This window comes from Leptodactylus fuscus, chromosome 2 (genome assembly GCF_031893055.1).
Source record: "Leptodactylus fuscus isolate aLepFus1 chromosome 2, aLepFus1.hap2, whole genome shotgun sequence".
In the NCBI taxonomy this organism is placed as follows: domain Eukaryota; kingdom Metazoa; phylum Chordata; class Amphibia; order Anura; family Leptodactylidae; genus Leptodactylus; species Leptodactylus fuscus.
In genome coordinates this window covers 190,492,797-190,512,900 of record NC_134266.1, presented here as the reverse complement: position 1 = coordinate 190,512,900, position 20,104 = coordinate 190,492,797, and the positions used below count along the sequence as shown (strand labels likewise).

Below are 20,104 nucleotides of genomic sequence, written 5' to 3'. Positions count from 1 at the left end.
GCTGACTTTAATGACTATACTATAGTATAAATATATAAATTGATTTATAGTATGAGATATAGTTATAGGACTGCCATAACTGAGAATGAGCCCTTCAATATTTTTTTTTTTAATATTAGTTTTCCTACAAATCAGATACACAAACAACTGTCATGCTTCCATACTTGGTGTATGCGGTCTGCACATTAATACACGCAGGTATTATGGCATCGTATTAAAGGAATTGTTCAGGAGCTGTACACTGATGCACTGTGCAAATGACCTATAACAGCAATATTGTATAAAGTTAATATCATTAAAAGGATTCTACCACTAAAGCAACATTTTTTCTAATTACCACATCGGAATAGCCTTAAGAAAGACTATTCGTCTCCTACCTTCAGACGTGGTCTCCGCTGCTCCGTTCCTTAGAAATACCGGTTTTAACCAGTATGCAAATGAGTTCTCCGCAGCAATGAGGGCGGGCCCCAGCGCTCAAACGGTGATGGGAGTGCCCCCACTGCTGCCCGAGAGCTCACTCCAGCGCCGCCTCCATCTTCAGCTGCAACCCCGCCTCTTCTGTCTTCCTCTTCTGTCAGAAGAAGACAGAAGAGGCGGGGTTGCAGCTGAAGATGGAGGCGGTGCTGGAGTGGGCTCTCGGGCAGCAGTGGAGACACTCCCATCACCATTTGAGCGCTGGGGCCCGCCCTCATTGCTGCGGAGAACTCATTAGCATACTGGTTAAAACCGGTATTTCTAATGAACGGCGCGGTGGAGACCACGTCTAAAGGTAAGAGACGAATAGCCTTTCTAAAGGCTATTCCGACGTCTAAGCAAATTACTTACTGGAACATTATTAGCTAATGTTTTTGTCAATGACTTTTTTTTTTTTTTTTTCTCACTACTGGTATATTATTTGCATTCACTACTGCATCTGCTGTACCCTTTTGTGTTTTTACACACTTGCTACTGATTTGGTTTTATTTCTTCCTCATATTTTTAGACATTAAAATTTGACTAAGAATATGGCACTTGAGATTTGTGACAAGATGCTACCACTGGGAATTAGTATTGTATAGTATTTTTTTTCTCCTTGTTTTTCACGTTTTGTGATCCACGTTGGACTTGTTAGATACTCTGACTGAGAACATTAGAAATGTGTTGGAGTTGGGGCTCATGTAAGCTACATGCAGAATACTCTTTATAAACCACATGGCATTTCCATGTGCTTGATCTGTTGGACTTTCAATACCCCACATTGCTGCTCCACATTGCTTTTTACACATAAGGGCTGGTGGAATTCAAGAGACCCCTGTTTCAAGTACCTGCCATAAGCCATGTTTATGAGAATTTCACCAGTTAAGGGGGATTGTGAGAGTAGGAACAGAAGAGGATCAGACGTCTTCTTCCCTTTATAGACGGATGGGTGCGTCAGAAAATTCTGTATGGATGGAGGAAATTATTTGCATGCTGAACTATATGCTTGGAGAGTCATGTGTATACTAAGAGGGGGACACAACCTAAATTTGAAGAACAATGTGGTAAATGTATTGATTGCCCAGGGCTAGTGTCTGAGGGCTACTAACTTAAAGCATCTATGGGCTGGGTTAGGGACCTGTCATACAGGACCCATTATGATGATTATTGTCAGACTCATAGTTGCGGATAGGGTGGGAGGGATTGAGGCTCTTGGATAGGGTTGGTTGTATGTTTGGTTTGTAAGCTATCCTCTACTGGACTGCAATTATCTGCATGGATATTGTAAAGTGTTCAATACATTTTTCATAAATTTATGACTTTATTTTGCCAGGTGGGAAACAGCCAGTGGAATTGTTGGTCTGACCAGCTGCTGCCAAATAATTTAATATTTCTCTTCTCACTTTGACGTTTCTCCCTTGGTTTTGGAGTTTTGCTAAAGTGTGTTGTCATGGCAACTTGGCTTTCCTTCTAGCAGCGCACCCGCTGTCAGTAATATAATGGTCTGATCAGCTACGCTACCTGATAGTTCATGACTTGTTTTTCTTCCCTTGCATACTAATACTGCCCATTCCTTTTATTTTCTACCAAGAAGTTTATAGCTGTTTCACTGGGTAAACTTTCCCACAACAAAGTTTTAGATTCTCACTGTTCTTTCCTGTTGGTTGAGGCAAGACTTTGCGTTGTCTCTGTACTAGTTACTTTTCGAAACTTGACATTAGTGCAACAAGTGAAATCAGAGGCATTGTCTTCCTTACAATGACTAGTTAATCATTGCACATGGAAAAATTGCCATCCTGTTAGGCGGAGATGTGAATGCAAATATATACAAGGGCCAATACTTAGATCAAACTTTCTTTTTTTAAAAGGGGTTTTCTGGGCAAAAATCTTTTTTTTTTTTCCTCTGGGAGGGCCTAACAGCTTCTGCATTTGTTTAAATGGTGTAGCTTCCTTCTGCCTTAACTAATGCAATGCATTATAGTAGTTGTAGGTTCTCACACTATCTCCCTTTCACTCCTCCCTCTCTAATACCCTTTCCCTGTCTCCCTAGCTATCCCACCCACCCCCTACCCCATTATACTAACCTTTATTCTTCCTCTCCAGACTTCCTTCTGCAGGGAACAGCTCCTCTTCTTTGATACTGCCAGTGCCTGTGCAGCAGTCTTGGCACTGTGCTGTGGCCTCCATGCCATCTCTACTGTGCATGCGTGGGCGGCTCATTCAGGCTCCCGTGCTTGCGCAATAGAGATTGAGTGCCAGCTACAGCACAAAACTGGGTCTCTGGCTCTTTTGCCTAGCCAGACTTCACAGAAGGAGGACGAGCCGTTCCCTGCAAGAGAAAGTACTGAAGGAAGAGAGGTAAGTATGATGGGATGGATGGATGGAGGAGAGGAGTAGTAGTGACGATCAGATAATCAGAAAATGTTCCTGGGGCAGTAATATTGGTAGCTATACATTTTTGATAAATTATGTAATTTAGAAAGTAGGTTGGGTGGGGAGGAGGGTGTTTAGATTATTGTACGATTTTCTATTTATCCCGGGAAACCCCTTTAACCTGCATTGTAATGTAGTGGCAGACAGGATTTCCCCATGTGTGGTTACTGTTCATTGCATAATTATACGGGTCTTTACCTGTAGCTCCCTGTGACCATTGGTGGCCACATGTGGCTGCAGCAGCCAAAGACAATGCTGCATCAGCGGCATCTCCTTTAGGGTCCATTCACACAGAGGATTTTGGCACTAAAAATCTATGTGGAAAAAAACCTCCCATTGACTTCAATGGGTTCCTTTTTCCACTCGAAAAGCCCATTGAAGTTAATGGGAGGGTTTTTTCCAAGTGGATTTTCAGTGCCAAAATCCTCACCAAAAAACTCAGTGTGAGTAGACCCTTATGGTTATATTATTAAGACCTATATTGGCATAATTTTGCTATATAGATATCACTTGAGTCTTTTTTTTTTTTCCTGGAAAAGAAAAACTTATAGGGGCTCTATCAGCAAAATTATGCTGTATGAGCCCCACATATGCGTGAATAACCTTTAAAAAGGCCATTCAGGCATTGCTAATGTTAAGTTAAACTACCCCCCCCCCCCCCCCCCCCCCGTTTTAAAATAATACCCTAAAAAAGAATATGATAATCATACCGTATCGGGCACGCTGGGCGGGCATGCACGGTCCGACGTCATCTTTAGCCACGCCTACATCTTCTTTCTTCTTGCAGCGATGTCCTCGGGTCCCGTCTTCTTCATCTTCTTCTTCCGGCGTCATTGCTTGTAATCCCGTGATGGTGCAGTAGCAGGGGAACTGAGTATGCTCAGTTCCCCGGCTACTGTCCCCCTGCTACTGCGCGGGTTTGAAGACGAGACCCGAGGGGTAGCAGAGGAACTGAGCATGCTTGGAGGAGACAGACAGGGCCACCCACCTAACAACAGAGATGCTGATTGTGCTGAAACCAACAGCACTGATTACCTAGAAATGGTAGAGGATAGAAAAAAAATATCTAGCTGTGCCCACAATCAGTATACTGGACCTTTGTATGGATGTAAAGAGTTGGTGGAGGTGGTTTTTTAAATTGAAACCTATGTAGATCTGTAGGCCTGTATTAAGGAGATCAGATCTCTTGAGCATATCACAGCATTGTCAAATAATACGTGTCATGTACAGACCACCCTAGCATGTGACATGGGTGTGGCTGTCGGGTTAATTAATTCCACTCACTTAATCTTGCACTCATCCTTTACTGGGGCTGCAAATTGAGCATAAGGCTAAGTTCATACGGAGTCTTTTGGACCGGAACCTGAGGCGGAGGCCGCCTCAGGTTTCAGTCCAAAAACCGGCTAGCCGCGACTGAAAGCTGGTGCACTGCATCGGCATCCAGCCGCTCACTCTGCTCCGGATTAGGCCCAATGAATGGGCCTAGTCTGGAGGAGGGGAGTGTCTTCAGGCCGAATCGTGAGGCGACTATGCCTGAAGAATGAGCACCTCGCTTCTTTTTTTCCTGGGAGCCGGAAGAAACGGCTCCCAGAAAAAACTCCTGAGCAGCTCCCATTGATTTCAGTGGGAGATGTCTTTTTGGTCAGGATTTTGAGGCCGTATTCACCAAAAAACTCCGTGTGAACTTGGCCTAAATCATACCCCACCACAGTCTACAGATCCCCAGGCGCATGCTTCCACCAACTTTGAGGGGCTGTAGGAACCCCACTCACATATATTTTACATGTTTAAAAAAAAAAAAAAAAAAAAAAAGACAAAACCCTTTGTAAAATAAAAAGGAGAAAACCCTTATAGCCCTTCTAATCCACAGAGCTTGGAGGAATGACGAGATGACCAGCATGTAGCTAAGAGATGTGACAAAGGACTTATAAAAGCCCACAGTCTATATAATGGTGAACCCTGGCTCATTTTCAGACATACCTACCTGTTTCTTTGTCAGCCTCCTTCCCAGCTCTTTCATGAGGTGTTAGATGGACTGTTTCATCCCTACCTGGGAAAGTTGAGTGTTTACATACTTCTTATGGCAGGAATAAGTTCCTGTTACAACCTCTGTTCCGTTATGCCGGTATGACTTCTGCTAGTGACAGAGTTCTGTTATAGCCATATACCTCATCTGTCCTGTGATACTTCATACCAGAATACTGTGCTTAGACTTGGGTAATAAAACCACAGGGCAACGTGTGGTCATAGGAAGAAAATAATACTTTATAATCCTCACATATGTACATATGTAAAGAATATCGTTCATTCATACATAGAAGTAAAGTTCTTTCATCACAATATGGAAGACAAATTTCGAGTCTGGGACCCTTGAGAAACATTTTAGGTTATTCACAATTTATTACTGAATTCCCTAACTTGCCCTCATAGTATCTTTGGTACTCACTTCTCCCTCCCTCCTTTATGTCTTTTAGTCTGGCCTTGTTCTTTACGTGGCATAATGTTCAAAATGTTTTTCTTTTTTTCACGTGGCTGGTTGTCTGATGCCCCGTGAGTGTTTTAACACTGTTAACCAATTTTACTCTTCTTTCTGTATTGATTTTACATGGTTTAAGGCTTATGTACCAGTTTCCCCTTTAAATTAGTACTCCCCTTATTTTGATAATCCGTAATAAAAAAAATAACAAGTAAACAAAAACCAAAACCATAATCTATCTGTAGGATTGGACATCAGTTTGGGACCTCAGCAGATCAGATGTTTCTCTATGATAATACGAGCTGCAGGGCTTACTTGCAGGTTGTGCCATAGACTCTAATGGAATAAGTGCTGCAGTATTTTCTAAGTCGCTTTTATTTTAACTGTAATTTTTATTGAAAATAATTTTTGGTATACTGAAAAAGAACAACAACATATACAGCACACTGGGGAGGGTTAACCGCCACAACCCCAAATGAATTGTAAGAACAATAATCACATATGGTAATTTTGCGGAGAAAAGAAGGAAGAGTACAAGACAAGCGGGAGGACGAGAAGGGAGAGAAGAGAATTTATGATCAGAAGCCATTGAGAATACAGTATGTGTCTGAAGGAGTCCAAATACATTGAAAAGCATTTTAATATATCACTCAAGTGGGTTCATGGGTACAAAAAGTGGAGAAATTACTGTAGACTGGGAGTTATTTTTAAACAATAACATTTCCCATAGATATCAGTAGAAAGAAATACAAAAAGTTTTATACAGCTTTGACATGGAAAATTAGGTTTTACATATGTTAGTGGTTGCCCTAAGTTCTGGACTGCATTATGCAGTCTTCATTCATTTAGACCTCGTCACGTGTATTTTGCAACCAGCTCCTAGTTTTAGGACTTGCACATATGGGCATCTCATAGTAATACATGCTGCATGTCAGATATACGTGTCCTAGAAGATTCTGCCTTCACAAACTAATTTCTGCATCATCTTTCTTTGTGGAAATAGACTCCAACCCCCCCCCCCTTCCCTCGTTACCACATTGTGCTGTGAGTTTTTCCTTTGTAAACTAATATACAGTCTTGGCTCCCCCTTTACTTTCCTCCCTGTCTACAGCCTGTGAGGTTTGCCCTGCCCTCAAAACTTGGACTGGTTTTCCTCTTTTTCAACATGATCTGCAACTTACAACCTCCTTCCCTCCCTGCTATCTCTGCTTTACTCCAAAACTGAGAGAACCTTGAGTAGTGCTATCTGACTTCTGTAAGATTCAGCAGGACAGTCAGCTACATGATGGAGTTACACAATCTCTTCAGCAGAAACATGGTAGGAATCTTTTAAAGAAGACTACTTGAAAATCTGCTTATCTTTGCATTGAGTAAGAAATGAACAATTAAAAAATTCAGTGGAAGGTTGACCATGCATTTTAAGGTGTTGTCCAAGACCAGATAAAATTGGGGAAAAGGCAGGGAAAAGTGCAAAATATCATGTTGTATCCCTGGATCTCCTCAAAAGTGTTTGCTTCCTGGACTGTAGTGATATTGTTGACAACACTTGATCACTGCTGGCAGTGCCAAAAGCTTTTATTTCCCATTCATTGTTTACATCTATAAATTGCTGAAATCTGAATTGCAAAATCCAATTTGAAGTGGTGGGCTTTTGTTTTCTATATACAACAGATAATAAAGTAGTTTGCTGTTACTTGTGTGAACAATAAACTTACATTTGCGACTGCTACAAATTTAGTTCTTTGGAAGCAACTGGATACATTAAATGTAAAATACATGGGAAGAAATCAGAGAATAAAGCATGAATGCCTCATTACTAAGCATTGCAGCTAATTATTTAGAGTGCAATTATCATAATTATTTTCTCTAAATGTTATTGAAGTATAAGCATTTGCAGTGATCGCGGTCTGTCGAAGTGATTCATTGTTAGAACAAGGCTGATGGATCAAAAGCTAAAGAAGGAGCAACATGCTGGCTGTATTTTTTTTTTTGTCTTCTTACACATGAGATATAGTTCACGCTTAATGCAGTGTCTGAGCAGTCGCCATATTTAAATTAGCAACATCCGAACGATTACAGTGGATGTTGGGAAATGGTTAAAGGGAATCTTAACAATACACTCCTGGTTTCTAAAGCTGTAGCCAAAAATCTTAACATGTAAGCCTAGCCTTAGGATGCTTATAATGGGGGCTTATCTTCCTAATGCAAACAAAATTCAGTAGAAAGATGCCATTGAAACAACTTCAGGACTCTTTTATAGGGCTTGCCAATAAAAACTTTTAAAAACAAAAGAAAAATAGCCAACAATATGCATTAGCACATGTCAGTGTGTTTTACCACATTTATCACAATGTCTACTGCAAAGTAGACAAAGTGGTCGATCCCTGGTCTAGTCTAACTTTACATTCTTACTTTTAGACTGTATTACTAAATCTTCCCCATTCCAGAATTTTATATGCCAGTAGTTTAAGAATTCCTAGAACTCCTGATGTCCTTGTACTCTGCTCCCTAGACTTTCTTGTTTGTTGTACAGATTTCTAAAATGTTTAATGATTTGTGGCAGACTATATTTAGGTATGATATATGCGGCATTCTGTTTTGCGTATTGTGTTTTTGGCTTGGTTATTATGAGCCTTCTTACTATGGGCATGCCGATAGCTAAATGAGTGCATGTGTTCCCTGGGGGCTGCTGGCTGAGGTCCAGGACGAGAACATTCAAGTGATTGTCTGTCTTCTTGAAATTTCCATGCTTCAGGAAGGGAGTCATCATTCTTCTGCAAAGGTGTATTGATACCCAGATAGAGGCAGTATTTCTCTCATTTTGCATATCCAAATAGAGGGAGTGTAATATTTGAACATGAGCTCAGAAAGCATTTTTTATGTTGTACAGCCGTCAGTCTCCTGAATGATAAGTTTTGGCAGTTTGGTGGCCTAAATCCTGCCGATGGGTTCCTTTATACGCGGGTGCAATGAGATGAGCACCTCTGATTCCAGTGTCTGCTTTAAATGCAATAAGTAGACAAGAGGGTAGAGCCGCTTAACCAGAACAAGCAAGGAACAAGTAACAATAAAATTATTGGTAAATAATAATATCATGAATGTAAACAAAATTCTCATACCTGCTGTTACTACTAGTGCAATATCAGAACCCATTACAGGTCAATTCCTTTATTATCACTTCGGCATCACAGGTGGTACGACACTACAAAGTCTTGCTGTGAAACACAAAAAAATATAGCAACTGAAAGGACCTCAATGTTTTCCCATCTACTATGTAAATCAACCTGCTTTAATCATAAATCGGTTTGATAGGATACGTTTTGGTAGTTTGGGGGGCCAAATCCTGCTGATGGGTTCATTTGCACATAGGCACATTAAGAGGAGCTCCTTTATGATTCTAGTTTCTGTTTTGATATTATTATTATTATTATTATTATTATTATTATATAATACATTTTATTTATAGAACGCCAGCGTAATATAATGCTTATCTTATATGGAGTGTTCACACGCAACTATTTTCTTACAATTAGACAGAATCTGATCAGTCCTAGCTGTAATTGAAGTAGGTCCCAGTTCATACAGAAGTTGAAAAGATATAAATGTACATTAATGCAGATATTTGTTGTTGGGATCATTAATGAGTGGTCTTTAGAGTACAGCTTCAATTCATGCACAACATATAGCTGCAATGCTTGCACCGATCAGTTTACATTAGGTAACTTGGCCATCTGGCAATTTACAAAGCTTGTTTGCTCATGCGATATAACTGGTTAGTGTGTATATATGCATGTATTAGAAAGCTGTATAATTATTTCCAAGCTTGCCATGCTACATTGGTTGTATGTAATCACATCTGGAGTACACATGGGCACATCAGGCTTCTCATCTATTGCTCACGCTCCTTTGTCTCCACATTCAAAGAGTCTTAATTAAGTTATTCAGACTTCTCGACTTCATTTTTCTGAATTATAGATTTTAGGAAGCATTTTCCTCAACTTGTTTTCCTTTGTTTGAGGTTATTCACATGACCGTGTTGTACATCCCTGTGTATTTCTTTGTCATGCATCCTTCATAGGCTTGAGTCTATTGAGGTCTCCTTGAAAACTGACTGAGATACGAAAAATGCAATAGTTTCTTTATGGAATCGCAATCATCACTAAAAAAAAAAAAAAATCATAGCACACAGTCATGAAACCTTGTGGCAGATGAAGACGGCTCTCAGTGCTTGAGCCCCCTGCAACATGGAAAAATTAGGGGAAAAAAAGCATTACACTGCATACCACTGGAGTCCATGGTCTGTCTACTGGTTTTAGCCATTGTGCTTGGGTCCTCCAGAGTGAGTGCCTCTATTTGTAGCTTCTCTCTATTCTTATAGATTTACCATTAGAATGTTTTGGTAACTTATTTTGTAACTAGCTATATCGACTACCACCTAATATTTCCAAAGACATATTGATAGGGAATGTAGATTGTGAGCCCTATATGGGACAGTGACTGTCAATGTCTGTAAAGCGCTGCGGAATATGATGGCGCTATACAAGTGAGCATAATAAGGTCTGTGTGCTAAGATCAGTAATAATGTACTAGTTTATGTCTTTCTCTGTTTTACAGTGGCATACAATAAGAGGCAGTGGATTTACAAAGCATGGGGGAAACAGAGCAGCAGCAGACAGCAGCCTCTCGGTTAGGGGCTCCAGAGAGTGCTGGCATCAGCACTTTAGAACATGGAACCAAGCCACCTCTGTCACCACATGGCAAGTCTTTTCCATTCAAAGTCCAAATGTTGGATGACACACAGGAAACTATTGAAGCTCCAGTAAGTGTTGTAATTGGTTTCTAAGGTCTAACGTGGCAAACTGTGTTTGCAAATCTGGATCAATGAAATGAACTTTGATAACATGCAGTTTTGTCATTATTTAGTTTTGTATCGGCTGTATACAGACAAGTTGTTCCAGTCTGTCATGTGAATTTACTGTAACTTGGTTATTGTAATAATACCAACCATCATCCATTTTATTGACTATTAATGTGACTTGTTGCTGCCATCCATTCACAATACACATAGAGATTTTTGACTATGAACGGTTAAAAATAATTACTTTAAGAGATACTGCGTATATAGTCTACGGCTCACAGGTATGAGGTGTGGTATTTTGCTGAATGCAGACCACGTTCAGTGCCATTCTATTAAACTAGATTGAAGAGAACCCATAACATTCCCTAAGTATATTCAGCTGTCGCCACCATGCTACAGAGAACATTGCAGTGATAAACAACATCCTCTGTTATGTATGTAACTTTTGTAGATTTGACAAGAAATAACTTTGCAATCTTACGCAAATGAGGCACCAGTCTCACTGCTCAAATAGTACAGGTGATATGGCAGTGAGAGAAACTGCTCCCACTGTAAGAAGAGCAGTGCTCCTAGGGCTGAAGCCCCGCCTCCAGTCTACCAGCTACCGCATTTACATAAGACTTCAAAGTTGGTTTTCATGCATGACAAAGATATGTTGTTATCGCTGTAATGTTCTCTGTAATACGGTGATGGCAGTTGACTTTACTTGGGTGAGATAGTAGCAGTGGCGTAACTACCACCATAGCAGCAGAGGCAGCTGCCACAGGGCCCGGGACATTAGGGGCCCGGTGACAGCTGCTACCGCTGCTATCATTATTCTCGGAGGTTTTTTCGGACCCCCGAGTATAATGATCGGGGCCCCGAAGCTGCAGCAACGGCTGACACACAGGAGCTGCAGGTCTGGCTCCTCTCAGCGCTTCAGGACGCTCCCCCTCTCCCCCCCCCCTCCTTTTCTCTGCCTGTCCTCTGCCCACCAATGAGAGGGCTGAGGAGAACCCAGGAGGCGGAGCTTATCCCTGCCGAGCTCCTGCCGTCCTGCACTCAAGAGGAGAAGAAGAAGCTGCTGCTCCAGGAAAATGAAACTAAAGAAAGAAAACAGGCCCACAGGTACATACTGGGGTTACTATACTTATTAATATCAGGCATTTGGGGTGATTACTTTTGTTTTAGAAACTCCATGTGCCTCATATTAATAGCAGTTAACCCTATCATGTCCCTCACATTAACCCCTGTGTGTCTCACCATAAGAGTTACTGATATGTGAGACATATGGGGGTAATAATAATGAAGATACTTTATTACCTCCATGTCTCTCACATATCAGTAACTCTTATGTGAGGTACACAAGGGTTAATGTGAGGGACATGATGGGGTTAACTGCTATTAATATGAGGCACATGGAGTTACTAAATTGTAATGCACGTGACCAGATTTTTTATCCACAATTGTCCTGGTATAGCAGTCAGCGGGTGACGTGACAGTATTTAGTCCTGTAGGGGCCACTATGGGACATAATACTGTGTGCAGGGGCCACTATGGGGCATAATACTGTGTGCAGGGGCCACTATGGGGCATAATACTGTGTGCAGGGTCCACTATTGGTCATAATAGAGCGCGCAGGAATGCGTAGGAGGGACTCGGTCGAGATCTTCGGTGTCGGGGGGGCCCCATGTCAAAAGTTCGCCACGAGGCCCCGCCATTCTTACTTACGCCACTGGATAGTAGACTCCTTTTACGTAAACTCTCCTTAATAAACCCTAGTAAGGACTTGACTTTAGGCTTAATGGAAAAATATGCAAACTAGTCCATATCAATGAAAACCTAAGACCCCCATCTCTAGTCAGATGTGTTTTGTGGTGCTTGTTTTTCATCAGGACAGGGATTCTGGATAGAATGACTTAGACCAGTGTTTCTTAATGTTTTCAGACTCTCGGCATGCCTGGAAAAAGATGGGTTTTTATATGGTTGGTTAGACGTACATAATATATATAAACTCGATGCAATTGTGCTTTAGTGCATCAGAAAAAAATGCAGTTTTGAGGCAGCTTTTGGTGAGTTTTTCTAATTTTACAAGTCAGAGAAATATATTTAACATGTTTCAGCTGTGAACTCAAAAACTGAACTTAACCACATCACAACTTCATTTTTTCGTCTTTTTTTTTTTTTTTTTCTAAACTAAAATTGGATAGGGTTGCCCAAAGGAATTTTTTTTTTTTTTTTACCATCACCATGCTCCCTTAATGACCCTCACATATTTTCATACTCCCCAGTGGCCCAACACACAGTATATGGCTGGAGTAGCCCCCAGGCTACCCCTGTGGCCCCCAGACAGATAGGTAATAAAGCTCTCCAGTGGCTTGGTGTTCTATATATATAACTGTTGCACACTGTAACACTTACCCATCCTTGTTTCCCTGGCGCTCTCTCCATGTATATTCCTGTTGTCTCTGGCTTGTTGCCACTGGTGTGCACTGAGCCAAAGACATTAATAGCAGGTGCCTGAATGGTAGAGTAGGAAGCAGATAATGTTCATTGATGACAGGCAGCCATCTTCCCACCATAGTGTTGTGGCACCCCGATAAGTTTCTGCGGCATCCCAAGCTCAGCTGCACAGATCCAGTAAATCTTCTGTGCACAGTAAGGAGGGCTGTCTACAGTCTGACTGCTGTGAGACTATTTGCAAACTTTTCTTCCCATTGAGCATTGACTGAAAATAATTCTCCAGTATCTGCTTTGTTTGCTCCTTTCCTTCATGTAACTTGTCACCTTTTTAACGTTTCTCAAATCTGTTTTCCAGTTTACACCAATTGAATTATGTCTTGTATCTGTACATAAGTATGCGAACTGCCGCTAAATGTCTATTTATTGTTTTGTAATTGTAAATGGTTATATAAATAAACAATAATAATAATAGTTATACTATGTAGCAAGATGCCAGTCACACTTGTATTAAGATGGTGTACTTCTCCTTTAATGCTGGAAATCTCTTCTTCATCACTGAGCGCAAAACAAATAATAAGTGTTCTTAGAGAAGCTGCCACGTACTTTTCCTTTTGAATTATCTTTGGCTTGAACTGCCTTTAGGCATTATTCACACAGCAGAGCCATGTACATGGAGGCTATGCAAGGCTGGCCGGCCTCCCTTTGGTGTTGTACAGGCCATATGTACAGAGCTATTGTACAAGGTATTGGTATGGATATCTCCGTACATGCACTACCTGAAGCAGTGCTGTATTAAACTTGGGGAATATGGCAGTACAATAAAGGTCCAATGTATTAGAATGGGAGCTTTTTTAAAGCTCTATTCTGAATGTAATATGTACCTAAATGACAGTGTCTTCCTATCCTACAACTATGATGCAGCTTGTTGAATTCCACCTTTTGCCCCCCCATGTTTCCCTCTCCCGCATCACACTTGAGCTTTAAAAATAAATAAATAAATAAATAAATAAATAAATAAATAAATACATGATCCATCTATTGGACTATCTGAATGTACAATGGTGCACCACAAAATGTTACTTACAATGCACTGTTTAGTTTGATATTGAGATTATGAATCAGAATGGGTGATCCACATTTTTGCCATGTGCTTGTAATATACATATATTTTTACAAAGTGGCAACTAAATATAACTATGGGCTTTCTGTTCTGTCTGTTTTGCAGTATATGGTAAATGATATAGTGATGTAGTAAAGTAAAACATGCTGTGACCTAACACTTATGGTTGCTAAAAGTGCTCTGCCTATAACTACCACCATTTGTGATGTTTTTAGACTCTGGTGAAAACATTTATAAAGAAATGATGTGAAGTTGATTTAGATTCCAGGTAACATTATGAGACTTCAAAGAGCATCATTTGTAATCTTCTTATGTCTTGCGTATCAGACACAATTGCTATTGATTTTTTTGCTAGGAGGTCAGAGTATTTCTAAAGGCTTGTGTGTCCTGAGCATCACTGTATTTAATGGAATCAGGCTCAACTTTAGCAGGTGTAGTTTGCTTTTTTATAGATTGTGAAAACTCAAGTATACATATTAATATGTTCATGAACATTCATGGGCGTGCAAATTTACAGTGTTGGCCTGTATTGGCACCCCTGCAATTCTGTCAGATAATACTCATTTTCTTCCAGAAAATGATTACAGTCACAAATTCTTTGGTATTATTTAATTTGTCTTCAATGAAAAACCACAAAAAGAATTGTCAAAAAGCCAAATTGGATATAATTCCACAGCAAACATAAAAAAGGGGGTGGACAAAAGTATTGGCACTGTTTGAAAAATCATGTGATGCTTCTCTAATTTGTGTAATTAACAGCACCTGTTACTTACCTGAGGCACCTAACAGGTGGTTGCAATAACTAAATCACACTTGCAGCAAGTTGAAATGGATTAAAGTTGACTCGTCCTGTGTCCTTGTGTGTACCACATTTAGCATGGAGAAAAGAAAGAAGACCAAAGAACTGTCTGAGGACTTGAGAAGCAAAATTGTGAGCAAGCATGAGCAATCTCAAGGCTACAAGTCCATCTCCAAAGACCTCAATGTTCCTGTGTCTACCGTGCACAGTGTCATCAAGAAGTTTAAAGCCCATGGCACTGTGGATAACCTCCCTAGATGTGGACGGAAAAGAAAAATTGACGAGAGATTTCAACACAAGAGTGTGCGGATGGTGGATAAAGAACCTCGACTAACATTCAAACAAGTTCAAGCTGCCCTGGAGTCTGAGGGTACAACAGTGTCAACCCGTACTATCCGTAGGTGTCTGAATGAAAGGGGACTATATGGTAGGATACCCAGGAAGACCTCACTTCTTACCCAGAGACATAAAAAAGCCAGGCTGAAGTTTGCCAAAACTTACCTGAGAAAGCCAAAAACATTTAGGAGGAATGTTCTCTGGTCAGATGAGACAAAAGTAGAGCTTTTTGGGAAAAGGCATCAACATAGAGTTTACAGGAAAAAAAAAAAAGAGGCCTTCAAAGAAAAGAACACGGTCCCTACAGTCAAACATGGTGGAGGTTCCCTGATGTTTTGGGGTTGCCTTGCTGCCTCTGGCACTGGACTGCTTGACCGTGTGCATGGCATTATGAAGTCTGAAGACTACCAACACATTTTGCAGCATAATGTAGGGCCCAGTGTGAGAAAGCTGGGTCTCCCTCAGAGGTCATGGGTCTTCCAGCAGGACAATGACCCAAAACACACTTCAAAAAGCACTAGAAAATGGTTTGAGAGAAAGCACTGGAGACTTCTAAAGTGGCCAGCAATGAGTCCAGACCTGAATCCCATAGAACACCTGTGGAGAGATCTCACAATGGCAGTTTGGAGAAGGCACCCTTCACATCTCAGGGACCTGGATGCCAGTTTGCCAAAGAAGAATGCTCTAAAATTCCAGCAGAGCACTGGAAGTGGTTGTTCACAGTTATTTTGTCAAAGGTTGTGCTGTGTTAGGCTGTGGGTGCCAATACTTTTGTCCGGCCCAGTTTTGGAGTTTTGTGTAAAATGATCAAGGATTTGACTTTTCTTTTGTGTAAGAAAATGAGTATTATCTGACAGAATTGCAGGGGTGCCAATACTTTTGGCCAACACTGTACCTTTAGTGTCTGTTTTAATCTCTTATGTATATATTGCAATTTGATATCTTGGATCTGCCAAGTGCATATGTCTCATATACAAGGTGTGCTATAAATAATAGTAGAGCATAATTTGACAATGGGAATGGAAAACAGATTGGCATACAACAAAAACAATGCGTGAATCACCTATACTAGGCGAATGATGTCATTAATAGATGTGAAGCGCCAGGACAAACAGGCACATTCAGGAAAACTAAACAGTTCTATGTCACAGCAGACAACACAGCTGAATAAACACAACCTCTATCCATAGTCAATAAATTACTGCTGTTTACTTTAAGTGTCTAACAGCTACTTCTACAGACTTTACTGAATCTTCCTTCCAGAGAAAAAAGCTTTACATTACTTTAATTTTATTCCGAAAATGACACATCTTAGAAATAAAGGCTCATTCTACCATAGAAATGCTTTATGTATGTCCAAGGCTGTTCACAATATACAAGCACTTCCACAATCCTCTCCATAATGACACTCCCTGGTCCACGTATAGAGGATTATGGCAGCTAAAAACATACTAATAATGTCCCACATGTGCCTCTTGTACCTGCCTGACTGCAGTATGGATAGTGTTGTAAGATAAGCAGTGACCAGCGTCCCTCCATGTCATAGTCAGGTACGAAGACCCGTACAAAACCCCCAAATATTATCAATTGCTAAAAGGATCGCTTGTTTCCTCCAGAGTGGTTATTACCACCAACCACTGGCCATATAGTTCTTCAAAAATGAAGATTATTCACACTATAAAGAAAAGTTGTGCATTTTTTTTTTTATAATGTAGTTAATGTATCAGTTTCACAAGATTTACAACAACCTTGTTTGTAGACATTGAATAGAAACCCTGTAGAAGGTGAATATCGGCCCTGGCTCCTTACTGTTCAGCTGTCAGAAGCTTGGATTGAAATAAGCTACAATGACAACCAGTTCCCATGTTAATGTACTGCATTCACTGTAGTCTTTTGCCGTACACCACAATAGACGTGTACCGATAAGCGATGGCACTGAGCTGTGAGGCTGGCCCGCTTACATGCGGTGATATCTGTAGCCAAAATTAATGGCACCGATATCTCTGAAACTGGAGCAGATACCTTCCAAATTGAAAATGTGTAACATGCCCTATCTTAGAAGACAAGGTCCTCCTAAAATTACCCTAAACCAGACTAATGTACTCAGATCATTGGTATGCTTTTGAAAATGAGTCATGGCTTTTTTTTTTCCTTTTTTGTGAACAAAGCCAAATTCAGATTTACATATTGCTATTCTGTCCTGACCGCAGTAGACAATTCATGATATATTTTCTACTGAGCTTCTAGAAACATTACATTTCACATACATACCAATACCGTACCTTCATGTCTTTTAAGTGTCGCCTGCAGGTTGAGAAAATACCATATTTTATACTTCTGTAATGGAGTCTCACCTGCAGGCTGAGGGAATACGCTTTTGTACTTCCTTAAATGCAATGTTCTGACCTCCAGTTTTGATGGTCTGTCTCCATTCATTGTGACAGTACTATACACATTCACGTTTATGTAAAGCCCTGAAGCTGTCCTGCGATACACTTTATCATAACACTGGATGATCAGGTTGCATGCCTGAGTTCCCTCTCCCTGAATATTAATACAACACAGCAGAAAACTGAGCAGGCTGGATTGGGTGATCTCAAGGAAGTAAATTGTGAATTGCAACACAAGACCAACAGCAGACATATATAATTTTATTTACATTTTGTTATTTGCAGAGTTCCTTTGTCAGCACAGATATGTCTCTGGGAAATCTGCTGTATGTTCACATTTATTCACTGTTTGTGGAGTTTTAACAACAACAACCATAAAAATATCCATGAATTGAACTGTAAAGGCAATGTTCACACTAGTGCTATTGTGTCTGTTGTTCTGATTCAAAGGATCAAAACAGTGGACTGAAAAAAAACAATAGAATATGAAATATACACAATAAAATATCACGTTTGACAGAGTGCTGTTCTACCTTCTTCACTTCACTACAGTATTGGGGGAGTATGGTCAGTGCACCCTTAAAGGGGTTGTCCCATCACAAGGATCCTATCTATACTGCTGGTTAATGTGGATGTAAGACTTTTCCTAAATACATTGCTTCAGCAAAACTGCTTTGTTTGTCCACTATCTTACTTTATTCAATTTTTTGTGGCCAAAGCCCTGACTTAGCTGCTCCTGAGTCAAATGATGTATCTGCTGCTCTCAGGGGGGAGGGAGGATGGGCTAAGTGCACGGGAGCGAGCCTGTGTATCTAGCTAATCATGTGTCTACACCATGTGACCTAGGTCCTGCACTCAGATAGAGGAGCTGCTCTCATTTCTTCTGTTCTCCCAGTTATCAGGCTAGCTAATTCAATTGTGTTCATTATGGCAGAGACAGGCAGTCTCTATGTAACACAGAATGGAGTTGCTGCCTGTACTTCATAGTCCAATGTGGGTGGGCGGAGCTACACGTGAATTTGGGGCGGAGCTAAACGGCAGGTTGCCTGTGAAACCCCGCCCACCAAATGATGCAAGCAACCAGGAAGAAAGAAGATTTTACAAGAGTGAAGACTGCTGAGTATGTGAGGTGGGAATACCCCTTTAAGTCATAAATATGCAAAGTTTTAAGTCTAAATAAAGAAACAGAAAAGAGAAGCTGGAAGGTCATCTGTAGGATGACCATGAAAGTAGGTAGTGGCGAAGTGACCGGTTAGTCTCGTACAGATAGTTCTGTACCCCGCTTAACCAGATCAATCAGTGGTCGCTGCTAAGGAGAAGAAACAGGTGAGAGTGCTTTTTTTTTTTAACTTTTTTTTATTTTTTATATAAACACCACCTCCACCAGCTCCCTCACCTCCACAAAGTGGTCCAATTCCTGTCCAACCCCTTTTAAAAGGACACATTTTCACCAAATAAGGCCTTTATTGAACCAGGACAAGAGCAAACTATTTAGTTTATGATTTTTTTGCTTTTCTTTTTCTTCAATTGCGTTAAATTTTAATAGCCACAAAATCAATTCTGTCCTCCCATGCAGCCTGTTGTACAGTGGCAGCCATGTGTCCAAAGATTACCTTAAACATAGGTTGAATATTGTCCAAAATGGCTGACCTGTAATTAAGAAATGATATGTGAGCAATCTTACCCCATAACTGTGATCTGTCAGGTTGGGATTTTACAATGATGATATGTGTATGACATGAATGGCCAAATGCCATTTTGAGCAAGCCCACTCGTTGTTACTCCGTTTTAGTGTGTCGTGTTGATGGTTGGATCATTCGTACCAGTAATTGATACTTTATATTTCTTATACCTCTTGCAGGCCTTTTAGAAAAGACTTTTCACCTTCATCCAGTGGACAGGGTAGCTATAAATGAAACTCAGCAACAGTGTGAATTGCCATCTCCTTCTCTTACAGAAGTCCTGAAGTGACACAGTGAATTGTCTGTCTAGTGTTCTGGTTCCCGCTGCTCAGCTTGATGGTTGCTTTCTTTAGACAGTTGATAGATAAACAAGCCTAGTGTTTGTCTCGCTATGTAATGTCCTGAATCTTGAATCCGAGTCCTGAGTCTGATCTTATTCAGCCATTATTGTCTATTCTTTTACTAAAGCATGGAATATGTGATGAGATTTCTGCATGTACCTAGTGCCCGTCGGCACACGTTTGAGTTATTTGACATGGAGCAGTGTTCCCCCATGTGCACTGTAAAACAGGCGGTGTTTGTTTTTCTGCTTTTTCCATAGCTATGTAACCGGATTAATTACATGTGTGCTAAGTAATTCCTATTGCAGCTGGAGTGTAAAAGTTCTCTTCTCCTCTGTGGTTTTGTGGGAAACTAGAGGTTTACAGGGAGAAGAATGCTGTTATTTTCCCTTTGTCTTTACTGTTTTTTTGCTTTTTCCTTCCTGAAGGCATTTTTTTTTTTAACTGGAGAAATGTACTAGAATATCAGAAATCCATTACCCTTGGGCAAAGAATTAACAGAAATACTGTACAATGAAACGATTATCTCAGAAACTGATATTGTGAAGTTACTGCTCATTGTAATCTGACAGATAGTCCCAAGGAATGGATTAATTCCCCAGTAGAAAGGTATTTTCAGGTAATGACAAAAATATTATACATCATTTCAGTAGATTATTTTCAATGCGACACATTATTCCTTGGATTAAGTATGGATAAAGTAAACTTCATTCAGCTGAGATGATGATCTCGTTATTTCTATTGATTTGCTTTATCAGAAATATACCCATG

General features: G+C 40.4%; 1 protein-coding gene across 3 annotated transcripts in view; it reads left to right on the top strand.

Moving 5' to 3' along the window:
- Window positions 1-20,104, top strand: part of FARP1 (FERM, ARH/RhoGEF and pleckstrin domain protein 1) — a 129,209-nt gene that overhangs the window by 9,159 nt on the left and 99,946 nt on the right. For all 3 annotated transcript variants that reach the window (XM_075265329.1, XM_075265328.1, XM_075265327.1), the window contains exon 2: window positions 9,980-10,184. In XM_075265329.1, coding sequence (XP_075121430.1) covers window positions 10,014-10,184 — 171 coding nt within the window. In that variant the 5' untranslated portion in view covers window positions 9,980-10,013. The remainder of the gene's footprint in view (window positions 1-9,979; window positions 10,185-20,104) is intronic.